Source organism: Esox lucius, chromosome 20 (genome assembly GCF_011004845.1).
Source record: "Esox lucius isolate fEsoLuc1 chromosome 20, fEsoLuc1.pri, whole genome shotgun sequence".
In the NCBI taxonomy this organism is placed as follows: domain Eukaryota; kingdom Metazoa; phylum Chordata; class Actinopteri; order Esociformes; family Esocidae; genus Esox; species Esox lucius.
The window spans coordinates 44285121-44305771 of NC_047588.1; the positions used below are offsets into that span (position 1 = coordinate 44285121).

Here is a 20651-nt window from a genome sequence, read left to right on the forward strand (position 1 = left end):
GTTGGTTTGAGCCAAGGCCTGTCCCTGTCGTGCCAAATATTTGATTGAACTCAATTTTCCCCAGACAGTGCCTGTTGTCTGCTTGTTGATTTGCCAAAGCACTGGATAACAGTGCATTTACAGGATGATTTTCTTGTGCAGTCACAGAGACTGCATGGCGGTGTGTATGACTACTTTCATGTGCTTTAAATCTTTCAATAGCTTTTTTCCAATTTTTGAATCCAGAAGTGATAAAGGCGGGCTCTGATTTTACAGCAAATGGTGTGAGTTTGTCCTGGTAAATTCTTGTGCAATAAAAACACAAAACCCCCTTCTTCACTGCATCATAATGTAGCCAGGGAAAGTCCTTGTACCAGCACTCTTGGAAGGAGAGAGTTCTGTTAGACAGAACTTGAGTGTCAATACATTTTGGGTGTGGCTGATATAACTCTGTCCTCTGTCCCCTGACTTCAGTGTCTCTCAGCTCTCTGTCCCCTGACTTCAGTGTCTCTCTGTCCTCTGTCCCCTGACTTCAGTGTCTCTCAGCTCTCTGTCCCCTGACTTCAGTGTCTCTCTGTCCTCTGTCCCCTGACTTCAGTGTCTCTCTGTCCTCTGTCCCCTGACTTCAGTGTCTCTCAGCTCTCTGTCCCCTGACTTCAGTGTCTCTCAGCTCTCTGTCCCCTGACTTCAGTGTCTCTCAGCTCTCTGTCCCCTGACTTCAGTGTCTCTCAGCTCTCTGTCCCCTGACTTCAGTGTCTCTCAGCTCTCTGTCCCCTGACTTCAGTGTCTCTCAGCTCTCTGTCCCCTGACTTCAGTGTCTCTCAGCTCTCTGTCCCTGCTCTGAACACCCTAAAAGGAAAACAGTCACAATGTCACACAATGCGACAAGACTGCAGTTACTAATGATCACCTTAAAACCCTTTAAGGTTAGGTGAATAAGTTATAGAAAAATATTGATGGGAAAGCTATTGCAATATTAAAATCATGTATTTTATATTATTGCTTAAGTTAAACACTTCTTATCATGTTAAAACCTTCCTCTCATGATCAACCTACTAAAATCACCTCAACCTTCATATAACACCTACCTGCAAGTCTGCAGTGCTGGCTCTCCCTGCATCTCCTTCACCAGTGTTAATATCCAGCTGAACCTCATCTGATCTCTAATGTGAAAGCAGTGGAGATGAAGGTATAGAACAATACTAATGGGAATGTCAAAAACAAGCAAAAAACACAGACAGACAAACTCTTTTCTAGATGTGAGAGATGTGTAACGTTATTCGTTTTCAAGTTACATAGGTTAAGTTAACAGAAAAATCCTGTTGTTTTACAATCATCTTCAATACTATTTTTTGTGTCAAATCGCTTTTATCCATTACGTTACTGGAAAGTCCGCCTTATTTTCGCCAGCCAACGTTGGCTAGGAGTGACTCTGATATTGGGGGGGACACATTTGACTACAGTGTGAATGTTATTATATTCACACTGAATGTTATATATATATATATTCACCAAAATGTCTATTTAATATATTAGTTCTACATGTTTTTCCACTTCTAGAATACACTTCTAGTTCGATTCTCTTTGTCCATGACTACGTTAAATATAGACATGCTCTGGTTAAAAAAGGCGTTGAATTTGACCAGTGCGACCGACACAGTTTCGCTCCGAGGTAGTCTGGTTGAAAATACTGGGGATGATAATTGTTTCAACAACAATGGCTTGCAATACTCATTATGTCTGGATGAGTGTAGCAAGTAGATAGTTACCCCAAATAATGTCGTCTTTCTGAACCGAGGCCTTGCGGGTGTTGAAAGGACTCAAGCATTCAGTATGAAAATTCCAGTTTGACTTTAAGAAAGTAGTGATTTCTGAACATGCCATAGTCCTAACCAGCACTGGTAAATTATACTGTCATTTCAGGTAGATGATAATGTAACCAGAGTGCATCTTTTAAAATAAATAATACTACAATGATGTTGGTAACATCTCAGTCAGGCATGTTAGTCCAGCTTTAAGATTTCCAATCTGCTCCTATAGACCACCTTCAATTAATACTTCTCACTATCTTACCTGTTGGTTTGAGGCCTCTCTCTCTCCCATGCTCTGGCTACCTTTCTGACCAGTGTTTTTGGTATGACAGCCTCCCTTCTGCATAAAGTAAACACATACAGTACAATCCTAAATTCAGCTGCTGTCCTTTTATCAGAGATCCTATTCAATGACTGATTGACATGATTACTGATCAACAGTCGGTCTTGGCGTGGCACTTATCAATGATTTACCTGTTGGTTTGAGCCAAGGCCTGTCCCTGTCGTGCCAAATATTTGATTGAACTCACAAGTGTATAGGCTACTGGTTGAATCACAACATCAACAAAAGTATTACCAACTCACATTCCCTTTCTTTCTTTTCTTCCCCATGAGAAAGAAATCTCTTAAATTGAGCTGCTGCTGTCTTTTCATCTTAACCTCTGACCAGTCGCCGCTCAACAGCTACAGACTCCCGCTTCCCAAGCACTCTGAGCCTGAGCCGTTGAGGGGCGGGCCAGAGGCAAGACGCTGTGTTGCGCTTTCAAAATAAAAGCAAGCGAGTTACAGATTTCAAAATAAAATATTGTTCTCCTCTGCAGTATAATGTTTGGGTGGGACAATTGCGACTGTATCCAATATTGGAGGGGACACGTCCCCCCCGGTTCCTACGCCCTTGGTAACTATAGCTCTACTTGGTGACCCTAACATTCAGCTTCTGCTGTTCTCCAAGGTTCTCCATGGATTTTAGTTTTAACTCCAGATCCATTTAAACATCCCCCTAATAGTGCATGAGGCCAAAACACACTTGCATCCCTTTCCAGACAGATTCATCACAGCTCCAGTTGATTTAAATGACTTAATTACTGCCATAATGGCAGATCTTTTTAGGCTTGTGAATTATTTTTAAAGCCATTGCTCAATTTATGAAGGTCAGCAAACATTTCTCATTTAATTTGACCACAGCAAACTGGTTTCTTGGTGCGCTGTACATGTAGGAAACTGAATTTATAATTTGGAGCAAACACGTGTGGACAAAGCTGCACTTAAAGTGTGAACAAAAGTGAAACATTCTGAGATAAAGCTTGACATGTTCTATGAGCCTATTTGTTTGATTCAGTGTACATCTCCTCTAAACTGCTATGATAAATGTCAACAGAGATTTTAAAAAAAAGTGTGTATGCGCAATGCCTACAAAAGTAGTATGTATATGGCCTATACCACCCAATTACGTCACTGGTCCTGAAAGATTTTGTCTGAAACTCACATTATTAACAGGTTTCACATACTTGGTCAAACTGCCAAGCATTTTTCCAAGCACTTTTCCTGAGAGTTCTTGATCCAACATCTTGTAAAATGCTTCTTTGTTGATATGTGAAGCAGAGTCTTTCATGTAGTTCATCAGGTCAATAATTTCTTTTTTCTGGAATGGTAAGAAGAGTTAGTATTTAAATGAATGAACATGCCTCCTTTTTTACCAAATGCATGATTTACAATAAACAAAATATAATTTTACAGAAGTTTCATTAAACAGAAAACAATGTCTAAAGGCTGGAATATGGTCACAACAGGAATGGATCAGTGACTAAGGGCTGGAAAATGGTCACAACAGGAATGGATCAGTGACATGACTTAAACAAAATAACATACGGCTAAGAGACACTAACCAAGACCTGACATGAACTGGGAACACAAAAACAAGAAAGACTAATAATATACACAGGAACTGGCACAATGCAAAGGAACAAAATACTTTAAGAACTCACAACACTCTGACACAAACACAGGATTAAATAAATAACCCAATCAGAACAAAGACCAACAGGTGTGAAGACTAACAAGACAATGAGGAAAATATGTACTAATCTAACAAGGCAAAACTAACATAGAGATAACATAGAGATAACATAGAGATAACAGAGAACAAGAATGACAAAAAAAAACACACAAGACAGGACAGAGACATAGAAAACTAAACCAGACAAGACAGGACAGAGACATAGAAAACTAAACCAGACAAGACAGGCCAGAGACATAGAAAACTAAATCAGACAAGACACGAGACAGAACAGAGACATAGAAAACTAAACCAGACAAGACACGAGACAGGACAGAGACATAGAAAACTAAACCAGACAAGACACGAGACAGGACAGAGACATAGAAAACTAAACCAGACAAGACACGAGACAGGACAGAGACATAGAAAACTAAACCAGACAAGACACGAGACAGGATATTAAACCGTGTGGTATAAGATGATGACAACAGTTTGATTTTCCATTTTATGGATGAAATGGAGGAAAGTGAGACTTTTGTCACCTGTTATTTCATCTGATGTTTATTTAATTCTGTCTAATCAGATGTTATACTGGTAAAGTTTTTGACTCAAAAGAAAATCAGACAACATAACGCTGCGTGTGAGACCGACTCCCAGTTAACCTGTTGTTTCTCATCCTCTGCCTCCAGAACACAGCACACTTCATGTTCTCCATAAAGGCACCTCACATTCACCTGAATATTTAACACCTGTTAACCCTAGGGATGAGAGAAACATAGCTTTCCGAAAACAGGTTAGCGACATCTGGTGGCCAAATATGTTTAATGGAACTGAAAGACTCCCAGAAAATAAACTGTGTGGTGTAGCGGGTAGCATATGCTGGCATTGCCCCATGTTACCCTACATTTTTATGGTTATATTTTAATAATTGTAATTTGTGTATGAAGTTGGTCAATGTGTGCCACTATCTTAGGTCATGTAAAATACTGATGTTGTATCGTTGGACTTTGATATATTAGGAGACATTTATATGATTATACAATAATTTGTGTATGAAAGTTGTGAATAAAAGTTCACAAACCCAGTTTTTACTCACAAATCGTGCACTTCACAAGGTTAGGTTAAAAAATTGGAAAATGTTCCCACCCAGTGGATCTTATTTTTTTTTTCATTTCTCTAAATGAACTGAATTGTTCTGATAGTAATATCTGTCTCTTCCCTACATCAAACAACTCTCGAAATCCAGCCATTTTCACTTTCTGTTTTTCTCGACCCTGCTTTTGAGCCTGCCTGATTCTGTTCCATGGCCTCTCTGATCCTCTGTGTATTGACGTTGCCTGCCTGAAAAAAATAACTACTCCACCATCTGGGCCCAGGTCCTATACTTACAGTGTGATTTCTGGGATTTCACACAGTAAATATTTGTTGACAGGACTTGGATTTCAAACACCTAGCTGTGAGTGGCAATGTTGAGAAAGTAAATCAGCCTTTAGGCAGTTTTATGTTTCCATGTTTTAACTACCTAACAGAATATGCCAAATTGAATGGCATGACATCTGATATGTTCAACCACTGAGCTTTTTGTGTGAGTTAAGGTCATACTCTACGGATGTTGTAGAGCATGAACCTGCAGGGTTCAGTCACTGCCTTGATGTTTGCAGAGAACAACAGTGTGTCATCGAGGGTCACGCCAAGATTCTTTACCCTCTGGAAAGAGGAGCTTCTGCTTTAGAGAGAAGAATGGTCTGGTGTGCAATTATTGTATGAATGTATGCTTTAAATTAGATAACAACAGCACATCCGTTTGTATTAGTTCTGTCAAAGCTCACAACTGTAATTAGCCAATGGGCTTGAGCTGCTGTGTTGTGGGATTCAGGGTAGCCACGCCTCCTGAATAAATATCAGTGTTTGCCATTATATCTGTTAGATTGATTTGAACAACCAAAGAGGCAACAGTTACTGTGATCATTTCAATAAACATTGAACACTCTCCCTTGAATCTTGACAGATACATTATTAACAAAAATAACCAATATTCGTAACGGCTGGATTCCAACAAGTTACCCATTTTGACATCTGGGGCTAAAAGAGAGTTGAATGGAGCATGCTGAAGTGTTTTGGAATGGAAAAACAGGAGGGATACCGGGTTTTTTACATCAGATTAGTCAAGTGTTGGTTTCTTTAGGGGTGGAGCTACCCCGTCCATCTAGAAGTCTGCTGGGACACAACCAGTGCTCAGTAAAGAGTAGATGAAGGAGGTGAAGAATGGGAGGTCTCCTGAGAGGGTGTGGAGATGCGAGGAGGGAATTGGATCAAGAAGGCATGATGCTGGGTGGACAGGCAGGATATCATCTGGTAAGAAAGCGGTTAATTTGTGGCCAAGTGTGGTGTGTGAGTGACCAGTGGGCCCGCAAGACTAACTGAAGATGGAACGGATCATTTACCTTCTTTTGAAAGTGGGTGACAAAGTCATCTGCAGAGAGGAAAGATTGTGGGGGAGGAGGTGGAGGCTTAAGAAGTGAGGAGAAGGTGGAAAAGAGTTTATTGATGTTAGAGGAAGAGGCCCAGAATTTCAGCAGCAGCAGTTAGGGAGGAAGCAAAACTAGTGAGTACAGATTGGAAGGATACTAGGCCATTCTGAAGTTTATTTTTCTGGATTTTCGCTCAGCTGCCCAGAGCCCACTCCTTTAAGCTTGTAGTCACTCAGCCACGTGGTTAGAGGGGATGGCCACTGGGGACAGTGACAGAGGACAATGACAGTCATAGGACTTGGAAAGTGCAGAGAGTAGGTTGGATGAGGCCGACTCAGAGACACAAGGGAGAAGGATTTAGGAGATGGGGAAGACGATACAATTGAGGAGGAGAATGTATGAGTGTTGCGGCGGCAGAAGGCATTGGCGTAGTCAGTGTAGGGGTCCAAGAGAAAGAACAGGATATAGAAGTGTATAAGTGAGATTGTTTCCCAGACAGCATCTAGTAGATCAGGTTGAGAGCATGTTTGTGAGTAGGAGTACGAATTTTGAGCCGTCATCTGGGAATGCTCTAATGAGCATGTCAAGCTCATTGAGGAAGTCACCAAGAGCCCCAGGCAGATGACAACCATGTTAAGCTTGGAATTCAACAGAGAAAATGGGTAGGTGAGCACGAGGGAAGAGAATCTCTAATTTGAAGAAACTAGTAGGCCTGTGCTGTGACCGTGGAAACCAGATGCCCTTGGGTTATGGGACAATGCTAAGTCAGATGGGGAGAGAGCCGCTGGAGTAGCTGTATATTCTTGGGTAATGCCTGTCTCTGTCATGCAAAGAAAGCCAAGAGCCTTCTTCAGCATAGGCCAAGATGAACTGTTGTTGACAGCCGATTGACAGTTCCGAACACTGTTAGAACTTGTCAGAACTGTCTTTGTTCCGCAGAACAACTCATTAGAACAGTCTTTGTTCCGCAGAACAACTCTTTAGAACAGTCTTTGTTCCGCAGAACAACTCATTAGAACAGTGTTGTGGAAATTTCTATATACAATGTATTCTCTCTGAGTAAAGGATTGAGTCCCACTGTTAAGATAGGTACAGGAATGTGTGGGACCTGGTATTTGCATAGGGGACATCTATTGTCTGTCCAGATGGAGATCAATGGGTTTTAGGACAGGATAGGAGAAGATACAACAGGGGGCAGTAAGGTCAGTTGGCCCCTTTGGGTAAACACTACAGAAAACATTATGGCAGGAAGGATAAGGTGGGGGAAGATAGCATTTGACGTGTGTGATAGAACAAAGGGAAAGGTGTTTGATTGACATGAAACAGATGGCAGCATCTTACCACACCCCTTTTTCCTATGTAATAAATACTGTCGAAATGATGTTTTTATTTAGAAACTATTCACCGTTACCTTGTAACCTGCATACTTTCTCCTTGTAAGCAAGATTAAAACCGTTTATTGCTTAATTGATTTCTCCTGTCTTGCCTACCATTTTCATAGAACTATTTGGATTTTAGAAATTGCCATCACAACAGTCTTTGTTCCGCAGAACAACTCATCAGAACAGTCTTTGTTCCGCAGAACAACACTTTAGAACAGTCTTTGTTCCGCAGAACAACTCATTAGAACAGTCTTTGTTCCGCAGAACAACTCATTAGAACAGTCTTTGTTCCGCAGAACAACTCTTTAGAACAGTCTTTGATTCGGCAACAATCTTAGTTACGGACCACAACACTGCCGCTTGATAAGATGCTACTTCAAGCTGCCACTTGAGGGAACTATGAAGCCTAAATACTCCCACCAATTGGGAGCAGCCAAGGGAGGGCCAGACCACACATGGCTAGCCTGGTAATGAATTAACAAAGCAAATACTATCAAATACAAAGCAACTGCTACACAACTTCACAGATTAACTGGCCTATCGAGAGCAAAGGCATACTTCTTGATTGCTTCTAACTTGCAAGACAAAGTGAAAAAAGCATCAGAAATAAAAAGTGACTTTCGTCTGCTTTCCCTCTTTCTTATTTTTGTCCTTCTCTCACTGATGTTGTCATCCAATGTTCCAAAACACAGGTGAGGTTCCCTGTCAGGCCTTTTATTCACACCAACATCTCGACTACTTGCTGAGTAATAATACTTGTTAGTGTTTACGCCAAAACAACTGTTTTAAGCGTGTTGGAATTGTGATAATTTGAGTTAGTCTGGCATACTAACTGGTACTTTTTCTACACAACAACATGGTGATGATTGTGGTTTACAAAGGGAGTGCAAAGGGAAGCAGGTGAATAGTCATTAGGAGTTTCTTGGTAAATGGTCTTCTTTCTGGAACTTTCCAGAATGGTTTTGTGTATATTGTTAATAGAACCAGTTTTAGTGTGCTAGTGATTGTGAAAAGATGTAATTTCCTGTAGATTGAACAGGAACTAATCAATGCCTAGCGAGACACAATGCTGTTTACTGTCCATGGCATCTATTAGGTCAATAACAACTTCAATGACTGCAGTTTCAACATTCCTCCCGGCACTGACATTGTTTAAGGCACTGACATTGTTAAAGGCACTGACATTGTTTAAGGCACTGACATTATTTAAGGCACTGACATTGTTCAAGGCACTGACTTTGTTTAAGGCACTGACATTATTTAAGGCACTGACATTGTTTAAGGCACTGACATTGTTTAAGGCACTGACATTGTTTAAGCTACTTTATTATTGCATTGGAATGTATACAGTAAATTGTGCTTGGCTGAGAGGAGAGCAAAACAACTAATGAAGTTGTGTAAAAATTGTTCAGCTAAAATAAAACCCACCTTGTCCATTCTGAGGTTTACTTTGTTCTCAGGGATCTGTTGACCAGAACAAAAAATGTTAGTGTTCAGTGTGCATTCAAAATCCTGTCTAGTGTGTAGTGACAAATTAGCAGCAAGTCAATACTGTTAAACAGATATCATATTCCCAGAGAGGAGATGAATACTTTTGAACATAAACTGATGACCAAACATATTTGGACAGTTTTGTTGTTTTGGCGATATTACAGTGATGGGGTTCAGATATTCAGTTATAATTTCAGAATATTTTTCATCCATATCAGATTCATAAATTCAGGAACACCAATGTAGAAACATTAAATACATTTTTTTTATGCGGTGAATACATGTCATAATTATTATTTTTGCATTGCTTCGCTGTTAATACATTATTGACTGGTTCGTCTTTAATGAGATGTCGGCTGTTGAGAAAAATATTGATAATAATGATAATAATAAAAAATATTACCAAATTTCTCAGTCTGTTATATTAATTCTTATCATTATAAAAAAAAAATCAGCTATGTAGTTTATTACATTGCCACCCACTTGGTCACCATACAACTCTTATAACTGTAATGTTTGCTCTGGGAAATCGGCTTTTCGCTACACACAGGGCATTCACTTTCACAATGTTATCTAAAAGTCCCTCAGCATCTGCCAATTAAACAGAAATCTGCCCTCTGATAAATACAGTCAGGTGACAAAATTAAAGGAAAACCATCCTAAAGTGTCTCAGTAAGGTGTTGGGCCACAATCTGACAAAATAGCTTGATTTTCTCTTGGCTTAGATCCTATGAGTAGCGGGAACTTTATTGGAGGGAGGGAACCATTGTTCCAAAAGATATTCTGTCACTGATGTTTTGATGATGGTGCTGGAGAGCGTAAACACAGAGATCTGGTAACTGCAAAGGCCATAGCATTCACAACATTTGCATGCTCATCAAACCATTCAGTGACCCCTCGTACCCCAACCGTTCCAGCAAAATGCTCCCCAGAACATAACAATCAAATGTATTTCAATCAATCAAATTAATTTATAAAGCCCTTTTTACAACAGCAGTTGTCACAAAGTGCTTTTACAGAGACACCCGGCCTTAAACCCCAAGGAGCAAACAACAGTGGTGTTGAATTTCAGTGGCCAGGAAAAACTCCCTAAGAAGGCCGAATTTTAGGAAGAAACCCAGGCTCAGAGGGGTGACCAGTCCTCTTCTGGCTGTGCCAGGTGAGATATTAAGAGTCCAATTGGAATAATAAATACATTCATCTGGTCTAAATCCAGTCTATTTGATTTTAGACTAGGTCAGAAGTATGGCCAGGTGGACAAGGACAGGGACAGCAACGGGCCCCCCAAACCAAGTACTCCGCGTCTCTCATTTATTCAGGTTTTCCCTTATTTGTCACCCGTCTGTACCTCACACTGGACACATTTCTTTTTGTTGGACCGTGTAAGTGGAGCCGGCCAAGAAGAGCGATTGTCACTGACAGACCGACTGACTGACCCTTGTTAAATAGCATAGTGGTTAGGGATTCGGACCTGTAAAATATAGGTCCCGCATTCGATTTTCCTCACAGTCAAAACAAAGTATGCCTTATGAATTATTCCGTATAGACGAAAACTGGCTATAACCTTCAGTATCTTCATTATAGTAAGCACTGTTTACTGGAATATTGGGACTGTTTCTGGCATGGAAAAGTTTGTCTTCAGTCTCACTAGGAATTGCTAAATTCTCATGACAATTCCTAGGAATTTAGATACTAGTAAGCCTATAACTGGCTAATAAGCTGTTAAAACGGCCAGTGGCGAAAGCAATACAGTTAATAGATGCTATTTGTGGTGGAGGTAAAATAAGAAACGTTGTCAGTTCAACACAATGCTCAATGGTGTCTAGTGACTAACAAAATGTGTAGTGCCGTGGCCTTGTGGTTAAGGACAGTGCCTCTCATGTGGAAGACCGGAGTACGAATCTAGTGAGTACAATGGCTTTTATTAATTTAAATTGTGGGCCGCAATAAAACTGTTTACGGTTATATTGCGACTATTTCTTGTGGATTTTTGAAGTACGCACCCGGGCATGCTTCTTGGGTCAGGATAGACAGAAACTTAGTTGGCTACAACATTCAGGGTAGGCCTTAACTAAAACTGTTCGGTGACGGCCAAAGTATTTATTAATTTTAAATGTGGGCAGGCTGAACTAGGCTTGCCTGGTTCCTTTTCTGGTTGTTCTCTGCCACCAGTGATTGGCATTAAATGCTCTCAAACTTGACACTTTTATCACTTCTTACTCATTAGAAAACAAATACTCTCAGATGCTGTCTGATCACTGCACCTGATGACCATGTCATCTGAAGGTACAGTGCAGTCCATAAGAATTTGAAGTTTTGTTTTTTGCCTATGTACTCCAGCACACTAGATTTGAAAATGTATGTAATTTACATCATGAATGGATGTATTGTAAATACCTTCAAATTAAATGAGGGTCAGCACTTAATTATTGTATTAATATTGGGTTTTGATCAATCATTTACTGTCAAGTAAAATATTTGCAAAGTTTTTATATATCTGAGTTGCAGTCACAGATTTCTTATTGAGTAAGAAGCACCGGATTGTGGTGATACCACTAAATCTAACACGTGATACACATATTTCCTATTTTATTTTATACATTTTATCTGTATAAATGTAATATATATACAGTATATGTTTGATAAGATTGTACATTTATATAGTCAATTGTCACCCACAATTTAACTTATTGATTCATTGTTGCCCACTTGAACATAATAAAAATATTAAGCATATAACTGATTTGATAACTTGATTGCTTTTCCCTGTAGAAATTTTGTGAATTTATTTGATAAAATAGTTGAAACGATATGTAAGGATAGAAAAATCCAATTTTCTGCCACTTTTCATAATAATTTCCTAAATGTGTATGATAATGTAAGTACATACAGTAAAATGCCAGCAAAGTCACAGTTATTATTGAATCAATTCACATTTCTGAAAAGCATAGTTTTAAAAAAAGAAAAAGCACAAGTCTTACCTCTAAGACATAGCATCTCACACTTTCAAGTTTGTTCGGAAAATCTATTCCACTGCCCTTTTATACAGCCCTTTTTCAATAGCATAGTGATGAATCAGTATAACACCATCTCTACCTCGATCAAACCACAATTATTATTTGGAAATGTGCCAGTAAATACCTACATCCTTCCAACTATGCTCAGGGAAAATTTACTGCTAACCTGTTTGGGCTTATTCACTGTTTCAGGTAGGTCATATAACTTTATGTAATAAAGTCCTTTATTCATTTGGATATATGGCCTACAATGGATACACCAACTATTCACCTTTAATAAAACCTTGCAATCAACAACATTTAAGTTAAAAACAAATGGATAATTTCTCTGAAAATGAATAAAAATGTAATCTGTGAATGTTTTTGCTGCATAACTGTGCTACCAATACACAATATACACAATGCTAATACAACTAAAGTTTGGCGGAAGCACTTTTTTGGATTACAACAGTTTTGTCTGTTTGGATAAGTCTCTATCAAACTAGCACACTTGGATCTCTTGTTTGCAGAGGAGATCAAGCTTGGTCAAATTGTGAGGAGATCATTTGTGCACAGCTCTTTTTATGTCATTCTACAGATGTTCTGTTACATTGTGACTTCTGTCTGGGCCATTCTTTCTGCAAGCTATATTCCTAAATTGTAATCTAAAATTTACTTTACTGAGATTGGGTAATAAATTACGTTAGAGATAAAAAGAAAATAACATGTACTTGTACAGTACCATGAACAGTAACAGATTCCATTTCCAAAGTAACTAAGTACTAAGCATATCTACTTTATTTATACATAATTTTTGTCTGTCCAAATACATTTGGCAACCTAAAATGATGGGACTATGTAGAAATATAATATAATAGATCGAAATCACCTAAAATTAAAGTTGACATTCAGCACTTCATCCCCATTTTTTCTGTGCTTTCAAATCCAAAGTGCTTGAAAACAAAAAAAAAATAGGCTTTCTAAAGGCTTTTAGCACCCCTGTATGTTGTCTTTGACAGAGCTGAATCTAAGCTTTTAGCACCCTGGTATGTTGTCTTTGACAGAGATGAATCTAGATTTTTGGCACCCCTGTATGTTGTCTTTGACAGAGATTAATCTAGGTTTTAGGCACCCTGTATGTTGTTTTTGACAGAGCTGAATCTAGGTTTTTGGCACTACTGTATGTTGTCTTTGACAGAGCTGAATCTAAGATTTTGGCACCCCTGTATGTTGTCTTTGACAGAGATGAATCTAAGAATTTGGCACCCCTGTATGTTGGCTTTGACAGAGCTAAATCTAGGCTTTTAGCACCCCTGTATATTGTCTTTGACAGAGATTAATCTAGGTTTTTGGCACCCTGTATGTTGTCTTTGACAGAGATTAATCTAGGTTTTTGGCACCCCTGTCTGTTCTTTGACAGAGATTAATCTAGGTTTTTGGCACCCTGTATGTTGTCTTTGACAGAGATGAATCTAGATTTTTGCACACTTTTATGTTGTCTTTGACAGAGATTAATCTATGTTGGAGACACAGCAGGACGAGGAGGAAGTCCAATGTCAAAATCCTGACCTGTCTGATGATGACCGTGGTATTGATCAGAAGATCCGCTATGGAAGAAATGAATGGTGACACACAAAAGAAAAAGCGAATGTCTCTTACTGAGTGAGTTAGTGGTTAGTGACACATACTACCAAACAATAGGTTCTGTGTTCGAGGCTCATCACAGTCAAAACTAATGATGCGTTAGGATTTGTCCAGGACTCTGTTATCCTAGCTTTGAAGTCCATGCTTTGACATTAACCTTTTGGTTTTAAGTCACTGAAATATGGTTTTGGCTGTAATTTTGTGGTAATTGTCGAGGTCCCAGGTCTCTTGCAAACTTCAGGGGGTTTTCTCCCAGGGTTATTTGTACTTATCTCCAACCATTTTGCTCTCAATTCTCACAGTCTTTCCTGTTGAAAGAAAGACACAGGAACCTATCAAATCACAAACCCATCTAACAAGTCTGAGCCTGGTGGGGGCTGAGCATGCAACCCTGAGGGGTTGGTTTTTATCCCCCAAAAAATCCCCAAAAGCTGTCAGATAAGTTACTGCCTGCACTAATCCACTGTTTGTCAAAGACCAACTATGTAAAGCAATGGACAACAGTGAAAAACATCTACTTGGAAAGGATTTCACCACTACTCATGTTATTTAAACATTCCCTTGGGCACCATTCAACACCTGAATTAGAAGCTTTTCCAATGAACTGAGCTGGAAGTTACGTAATATGGCTCAGTCAATTTGTGTGTACCTGTGTCCCTCCTCTTTCAGGATGCATCAGGAAAGATCAGGTCTAACATCGGGTTAGGTCAGGTCTAACATCAGGAAAGATCAGGTCTAACATCGGGTTAGGTCAGGTCTAACATCAGGAAAGGTCAGGTCTAACATCAAGAAAGGTCAGGTCTAACATCAGGAAAGGTCAGGTCTAACATCAGGAAAGATCTAACATCAGGTTAGGTCAGGTCTAACTTTAGGAATGGACAGGTCTAACATCAGGAGAGGGCAGGTGTCTAACACCTTGAGAGCTGAGGACGTGAGGCGTCTATTTCTGAAATTAGACATTCTGATGTACTTATTCTTTTGTTTAGTTGTACATTTGCTCCTTCCACATCTTTCATTCCTCAAAACAGTGATTGACTGACTGGTTTCTACATTGAGCTGTTTCTTTTTTGCACTTTTTGACCTAATATTGACCTCAACATATACCAGTCTACTGCAGACTGTGGCAAAACACAAACACAAAGACCATATAAAGCTTAATTTATCAAAGAATACAGCTTTTAGCTGTTTTTGATATAATTAAGTGATGTTCTAGTACCACATTAGCAATTTGGCATGATCACTCAAGGATAAGGTGTTGGGAGTAATGGTTGTTGGAAATGAGGCCTGTGTAGATTTAATCAAAAAGACTTAAATAGTAATGTTATTACATCATTAATGTCCCGTTGATCAGTTGAAAACCACGTTGGTGAATAAAAGTAAAAATGTCCTTTCAAAACAGCAACATTTGTAAATTATTTCAAACTTTTGGCCCACAGTGTATAACTTCTATTGTTTGATTTCAGATAAATCCCATGGCTAAAATAAAGGTTTCCATGAAATGTATTTTATGCTGAGTGTTTTGTGCGTGTCTTTGGGTGTGGACCCGGTTATTGTGTGTTCAAGTGGCTCCATAGTCAATCAATCAATCAAATTAATTTATAAAGCCCTTTTTACAACAGCAGTGCTTTACAACAAAGTGCTTTACAGAGACACCCGGCCTTAACCCCAAGGAGCAAACAACAGTAGTGTTGAATTTCAGTGGCTAGGAAAAACTCCCTAAGAAGGTCGAATTTTAGGAAGAAACCTAGAGAGGACCCAGGCTCAGAAGGGTGACCAGTCCTTTTCTGGCTGTGCTGGGTGAGATATTAAGAATCCAATTGGAATAATAAATACATTTCTCTGGGCTAAATCCAGAGTCTATTTGATTTTAGACTAGGTCAGAAGTATGACCAGGTAGACAAGGACAGGAACAGCAACGGGCCCCCCCAACCAGGTAATCCGCAGGTTTGGACCAGGAGGAGACTGAGAAAAGTTAGTAGTGCATTCCTCATATCCCCCAGCACAATAATATAGCAGCGTAACAACTTGGAACTGAGACAGGGGGGTCCGGTGACACTGTGGCCCTACCCGGGGGAGGCCCTGGACAGGGCCCAACAGGCAGGAAATCAATCCACCCACATTGCCAGGCATCAACCAAAGGGACACCCACCAACCGCAACCCCCCTGAATGAGGGCCGAGTATTGCTAGCAGCATACAGCCCAATTGCACAAGTGCGCAACAGAGAGTCAACAACAAGCCAGTGACTCTTCCCCCGAAAGGCATTGGAGGGAGGGCATCCCAGTGGCGACGAGAGCCCACCTGGCAAGACAGCAAGGGTGGACAGTATTAAGTCTACTGGTCACCTTCACGCCCCCGGGCCAGGCTACACCTAATTATAAACCGTGCTGTAGAGATGAATTTTTAGTAGACACTTGAAAGTTTGCACTGAGTTTGCATTTCTAACCTTAATTGGCAGATCATTCCACAGGAGTGGAGCTCTATGAGAAAAGGCCCTGCCGCCATCTGTTTGTTTAGAAATTCTAGGTACAATTAAAAGGCCTGCATCTTGCGATCGTAGGTTATGTGTAGGTATGTATGGCTGGATCATTTCAGCAAGGTAAGTAGGAGCAAGTCCATGTATTGATTTATAGGTTAAGAGTAAAACCTTAAAATCAGCCCTAATCCTAACAGGCAGCCAGTGTAAGGACGCCAGGAAAGGAGTAATGTGTTCAAAAAATGTTGTTCTAGTTAGGATTCTAGCAGCCGTGTGCAGCACTAATTGAAGTTTATTTATTAATTTGTCTGGATAACCAGAGAGAAGAGCATCGCAGTAATCTAGTCTAGAAGTAACGAAAGCATGGATTAATTTTTCTGCATCACTTTTTAATAGAAAGTTTCAACTCTTGAGACATATTTTACATGTTCTTCAAAGGAGAGGTCAGGGTCAAGGGTAACGCCAAGGTTTTTTACAGTTTTTTGGGTTACGAACATGCAGCCGTTGAGGTTCACAGTGAGATCTGCTAACAACGCTCTTTGTTTTTTGGGTCCTAAAATGAGCATTTCTGTTTCATTTGAGTTTAAGAGCAAGAAATTCTTTGTCATCCACTTCCTAATATCTGAAACACATGCTTCCAAAGTAGCTAATTTAGGGGGTTCTCCATGCTTCATTGAAATATATAACTGTGTGTCATCAGCGTAAGAGTGAAAGTTTACGTTGTGATTTCGGATTACATCGCCCAGAGGGAGCATATATAGTGAGAACAATAATGGGCCCAGAACCGAGCCTTGGGGAACACCAAAGCATACCTTTGACTTGTCAGAGGATATGCCATCCACACTAACGAACTGACATCATTCAGATATATAAGATTTAAACCAGGCTAGAAAATGTCCATGTAGCCCAATATGGGTTTCCAGTCTCTCTAAGAGAAGGGAGTGATCAATAATGTCAAAAGCAGCACTAAGATCAAGAAGCAACAAGACGGATGCGGAACCTTTGTCTGAGGCCATTAGAAGGTAATTTGTTACCTTCACGAGTGCAGTCTCAGTACTATGATGGGATCTGAAACCGGACTGGAGTATTTCATAAATGTTATTTGTCTTTAGGAAGGCATTCCGTCGTTGGGAAACACATTTTTCTAAGATTTTTTAGAGGAACGGGAGGTTCGATATTGGCCTATAATTGTTTAATATGTCGGGATCCAGATTAGATTTTTTTAGAAGAGGCTTAATTTCCGCTATTTTTAGTGAGTTTGGTACGCATCCAGAGGAAAGGGAGCAATTTATTATGTTCAGCAATGGCTGACCTAGCATAGGAAATAGCTCCTTAAGTAATTTTGTTGGAATCGGGTCTAGCTGAGAGTTTGTGGGTTTAGAACTCATTACAAATTTTGTAAATGTGTCGAGTGAAACGGTATCAAAAAATTCTAGTGTCCCCATTGACACCTGGTCAGGGAGGTTCAGGACATTTTTTGGACAACTTAGATTTTGAGGACCATAACTATTTAAGGAGGAGTCAGTTATTTGTTTTCTAATGGTGATGATCTTTTCATCAAAGTAGTTCATGTATTCATTACAACTAAAGTGAAGACCCACTTCACTTGCTAAGCTTTGCTTTTTTGTTAACTTTGCAACTGTATCAAAGATACATTTTGGATTGTTTTTGTTCACCTCAATCAGGTTGGAGAAATAAGCTGATCGAGCAGACGCGAGTGATTTTCGGTATTGTAGTGTACTGTTTATCCAGGCTAGTCTAAATACTTCCAACTTGGTGGAGCCACTTTCGCTCCAATTTTCTGGAGGCTTGCTTAAGTGCTCTAGTATTGTCTGTGTACCAGGGAGCAAGTTTCTTGTTGCGTATTTCTTTTGTTTTTAGTGGTGCAACTGTGTCTAATGTATTTCCCTGTATTGAGTTTAGATCCTCGATTTGATAGTTTACAGATTTATTTACTCTCTCGTTAATGAGCGAACTTGTAAGAATATCAAGGAATTTATTTGTAGTCCGAGAATTTATAGTACAGCTTTTGAAACTCATTGTTTGGGGGGCAAGTGGATTTCTTCTTTTAATGGTAAATGTAATAAGACAGTGATCAGATAATCCAGGATTTTGGGGGTAAATTATTAGATCTACAATATCTATTTCTCATGACAGGACTAAATCTAAGGTATGATTGTGGCAATGTTTTGGACCTGAGACATGTTGGATGAAACCCATTGAGTCAATTATGGCTTCAAAGGCTTTTTGAAGAGGATCATTGGACTTTTCCATATGAATATTGAAATCGCCAAAAATTAGAGTACTATCTGCCATGACTACAAGGTTAGACAAGAATTCTGGAAACTCATTGAGGAACATTGTGTATGGCCCGAGGGGCCTATAAATAGTAGCTATGTAAAACGATTTATCAGCCTGGTTAACTTTCATGAGTATGTTAGTGATATGTTTGAGAGTAAATTTCTAGGTGGAGGAAAGCTTTATCTTAATAAGGTTGCTATTGTTAGCACTACCTTGTTTAACTTTTCTCAGCCTGGAACGAGTCACAGTGGCAACAGGTAAAGCTGTACTAACTACTCTGGCTATGCAATCGACAGACTCCACTATGCTAGCAGGCTGGCTAACAGCCTGCAGCCTGACCTGCACCCTATCTCATGTTAAAGCTAGAGTGAAATTTGTAATTAAGTTCTGTTTGATTCCCAATCAAGCCAAATGTTGTTGTGTCCTAGGGCAAGGCCCTCCCCCCTAATGTATTCCAGGATAATGTACCTGTACTTATTGTAAGTCGCTCTGTATAAGAGCGTCTACTAAATCACTAAATTGCATACTCATACATATTTTTTATATTACTGCATTTGATTTGTGTGTAAACACATTGTTATTTTTATTTACAATCTTCAAAGTGGAGTAAAACAAAAATGGAAATTGATTCCTTTATTAGAAACTTGCTAAATTAGCAATAAAAATGATTTGACATAACTACTCAATTTTGGTAATGGTGTTATTTTTATGAATGTACAGAAGTAATGTCTCTAATGTATTACCTACATTATCTAGCTCGGCTAGTTTTAATATTATTTTTAACTTAACCTTTCAAATTGTAATTTCCATTTTCAATGTGTAGCTTTTCACTATATAAAATTCCATCCTGGTCACTGAACAACTGACCTGCTCTTTACTCCAAGGATCCTGGAGGGGGCCTGGGAATATGCCCATCCAGTCTACATGTGTTTTGTGGAACAGGAGAAGGCGTATGACCGGGTCTCCCGGGAGATACTGTGGGAGTGGTGGGGGAGGAGGTCCCTTCTGAGGGCTATCCAATCCCTGTACGTCCAAAGTGAGAGCTGTGTTCAGGTTCTCGGTAGTAAGTCAGACTCGTTCCAGGTGGGGGTTGGCCTCCGCCAGGGGTGTGCTTTGTCACCAATCCTGTTTGTAATGTTCATGGACAGAATATCGAGGCGTAGTCGGGGTGGGGAGGGGTTGAAGTTCGGTGGGCTGGGAATCTCATTGCTGCTTTTTGCGGATGTGGTCCTGATGGCATCATCGGTCTGTGACCTTCAGCACTCACTGGACCGGTTTGCAGCCGATTGCGAAGCGGTAGGGATGAGGATTAGCACCTCTAAATCTGAGGCCATGGTTCTCAGCAGGAAACTGATGGAGAAGTATCTCTGGGTCTTGTTCGCGAGTGAGGGGGGTGTTCCAGGCACATCCAGCTGGGTGGAGAGATTATAGTTCAACACTGACCTGGGAACGCCTCGGGATCCCCCAGTCAGAGCTGGCAAATGTGGCTTGGGAACGGGAAGCTTGGGGTCCCCTGCTGGAGCTTCTGTCCCCGCGACCCGATAACAGATAAGCGGATGAAGATGAGATGATATATAAGATTTCTGTGTGTGACATTCATCTACTATATTTTATTACACTGATGCTGAGAATGTTTTGTTGTAATAATCTAAACTATTCTGCAAACAAAGTCAATTGACAATGTGTGTCAGGGTTTCAACAGTATGTTTGTTCCAGTTGCACTATTACTCTTCTGGCAAAAAACTGCCCTTAATGCAAATTCCTGAGTTAAAAGGTACCCAAATTAATATAGTAAAGCATCAAGAAACACAACTTCTGGTGCAGTGGACATGCCAATCAGCCTCATGGTGGCACAAGCCTGTGAAGTTGGACTTTTTGAAAGTTCACCACACCCATCCCTTGTGACCTGGTCTTGGAAATCAGTCCATAGGTGTATCTCTTCACTATGAACATTTTTGCCACTGAGACCCAAAAAATCGCCATCATGGATTTTCAGCCATCTTACTTATTTTGAAAAACAGTTAAAACACTACTCATATGGCAGCAAATGACCAATCTTGATGTAGTCTGACATTTGGTATCTATGTATGAAGATCTTCAAGG

At 39.9% G+C, this 20651-nt stretch overlaps 1 protein-coding gene across 2 annotated transcripts in view; it reads right to left on the reverse strand.

The window, feature by feature from the left end:
• The window catches only part of trpm2 (transient receptor potential cation channel, subfamily M, member 2), a 53140-nt gene extending 50618 nt beyond the window's left edge, over nucleotides 1–2522 (reverse strand). The window contains exons 1-3 of one of the 2 annotated variants that reach the window (XM_034288612.1): nucleotides 2376–2522; nucleotides 2053–2130; nucleotides 1068–1142 (exon numbers count right to left, since the gene is read on the reverse strand). In XM_034288612.1, the coding sequence (XP_034144503.1) occupies nucleotides 1068–1142; nucleotides 2053–2130; nucleotides 2376–2444 (222 nt within the window). In that variant the 5' untranslated portion in view covers nucleotides 2445–2522. The other variant, XM_034288613.1, reaches the window with a different exon arrangement.
• Between the last annotated feature and the right edge of the window lie 18129 nt (nucleotides 2523–20651).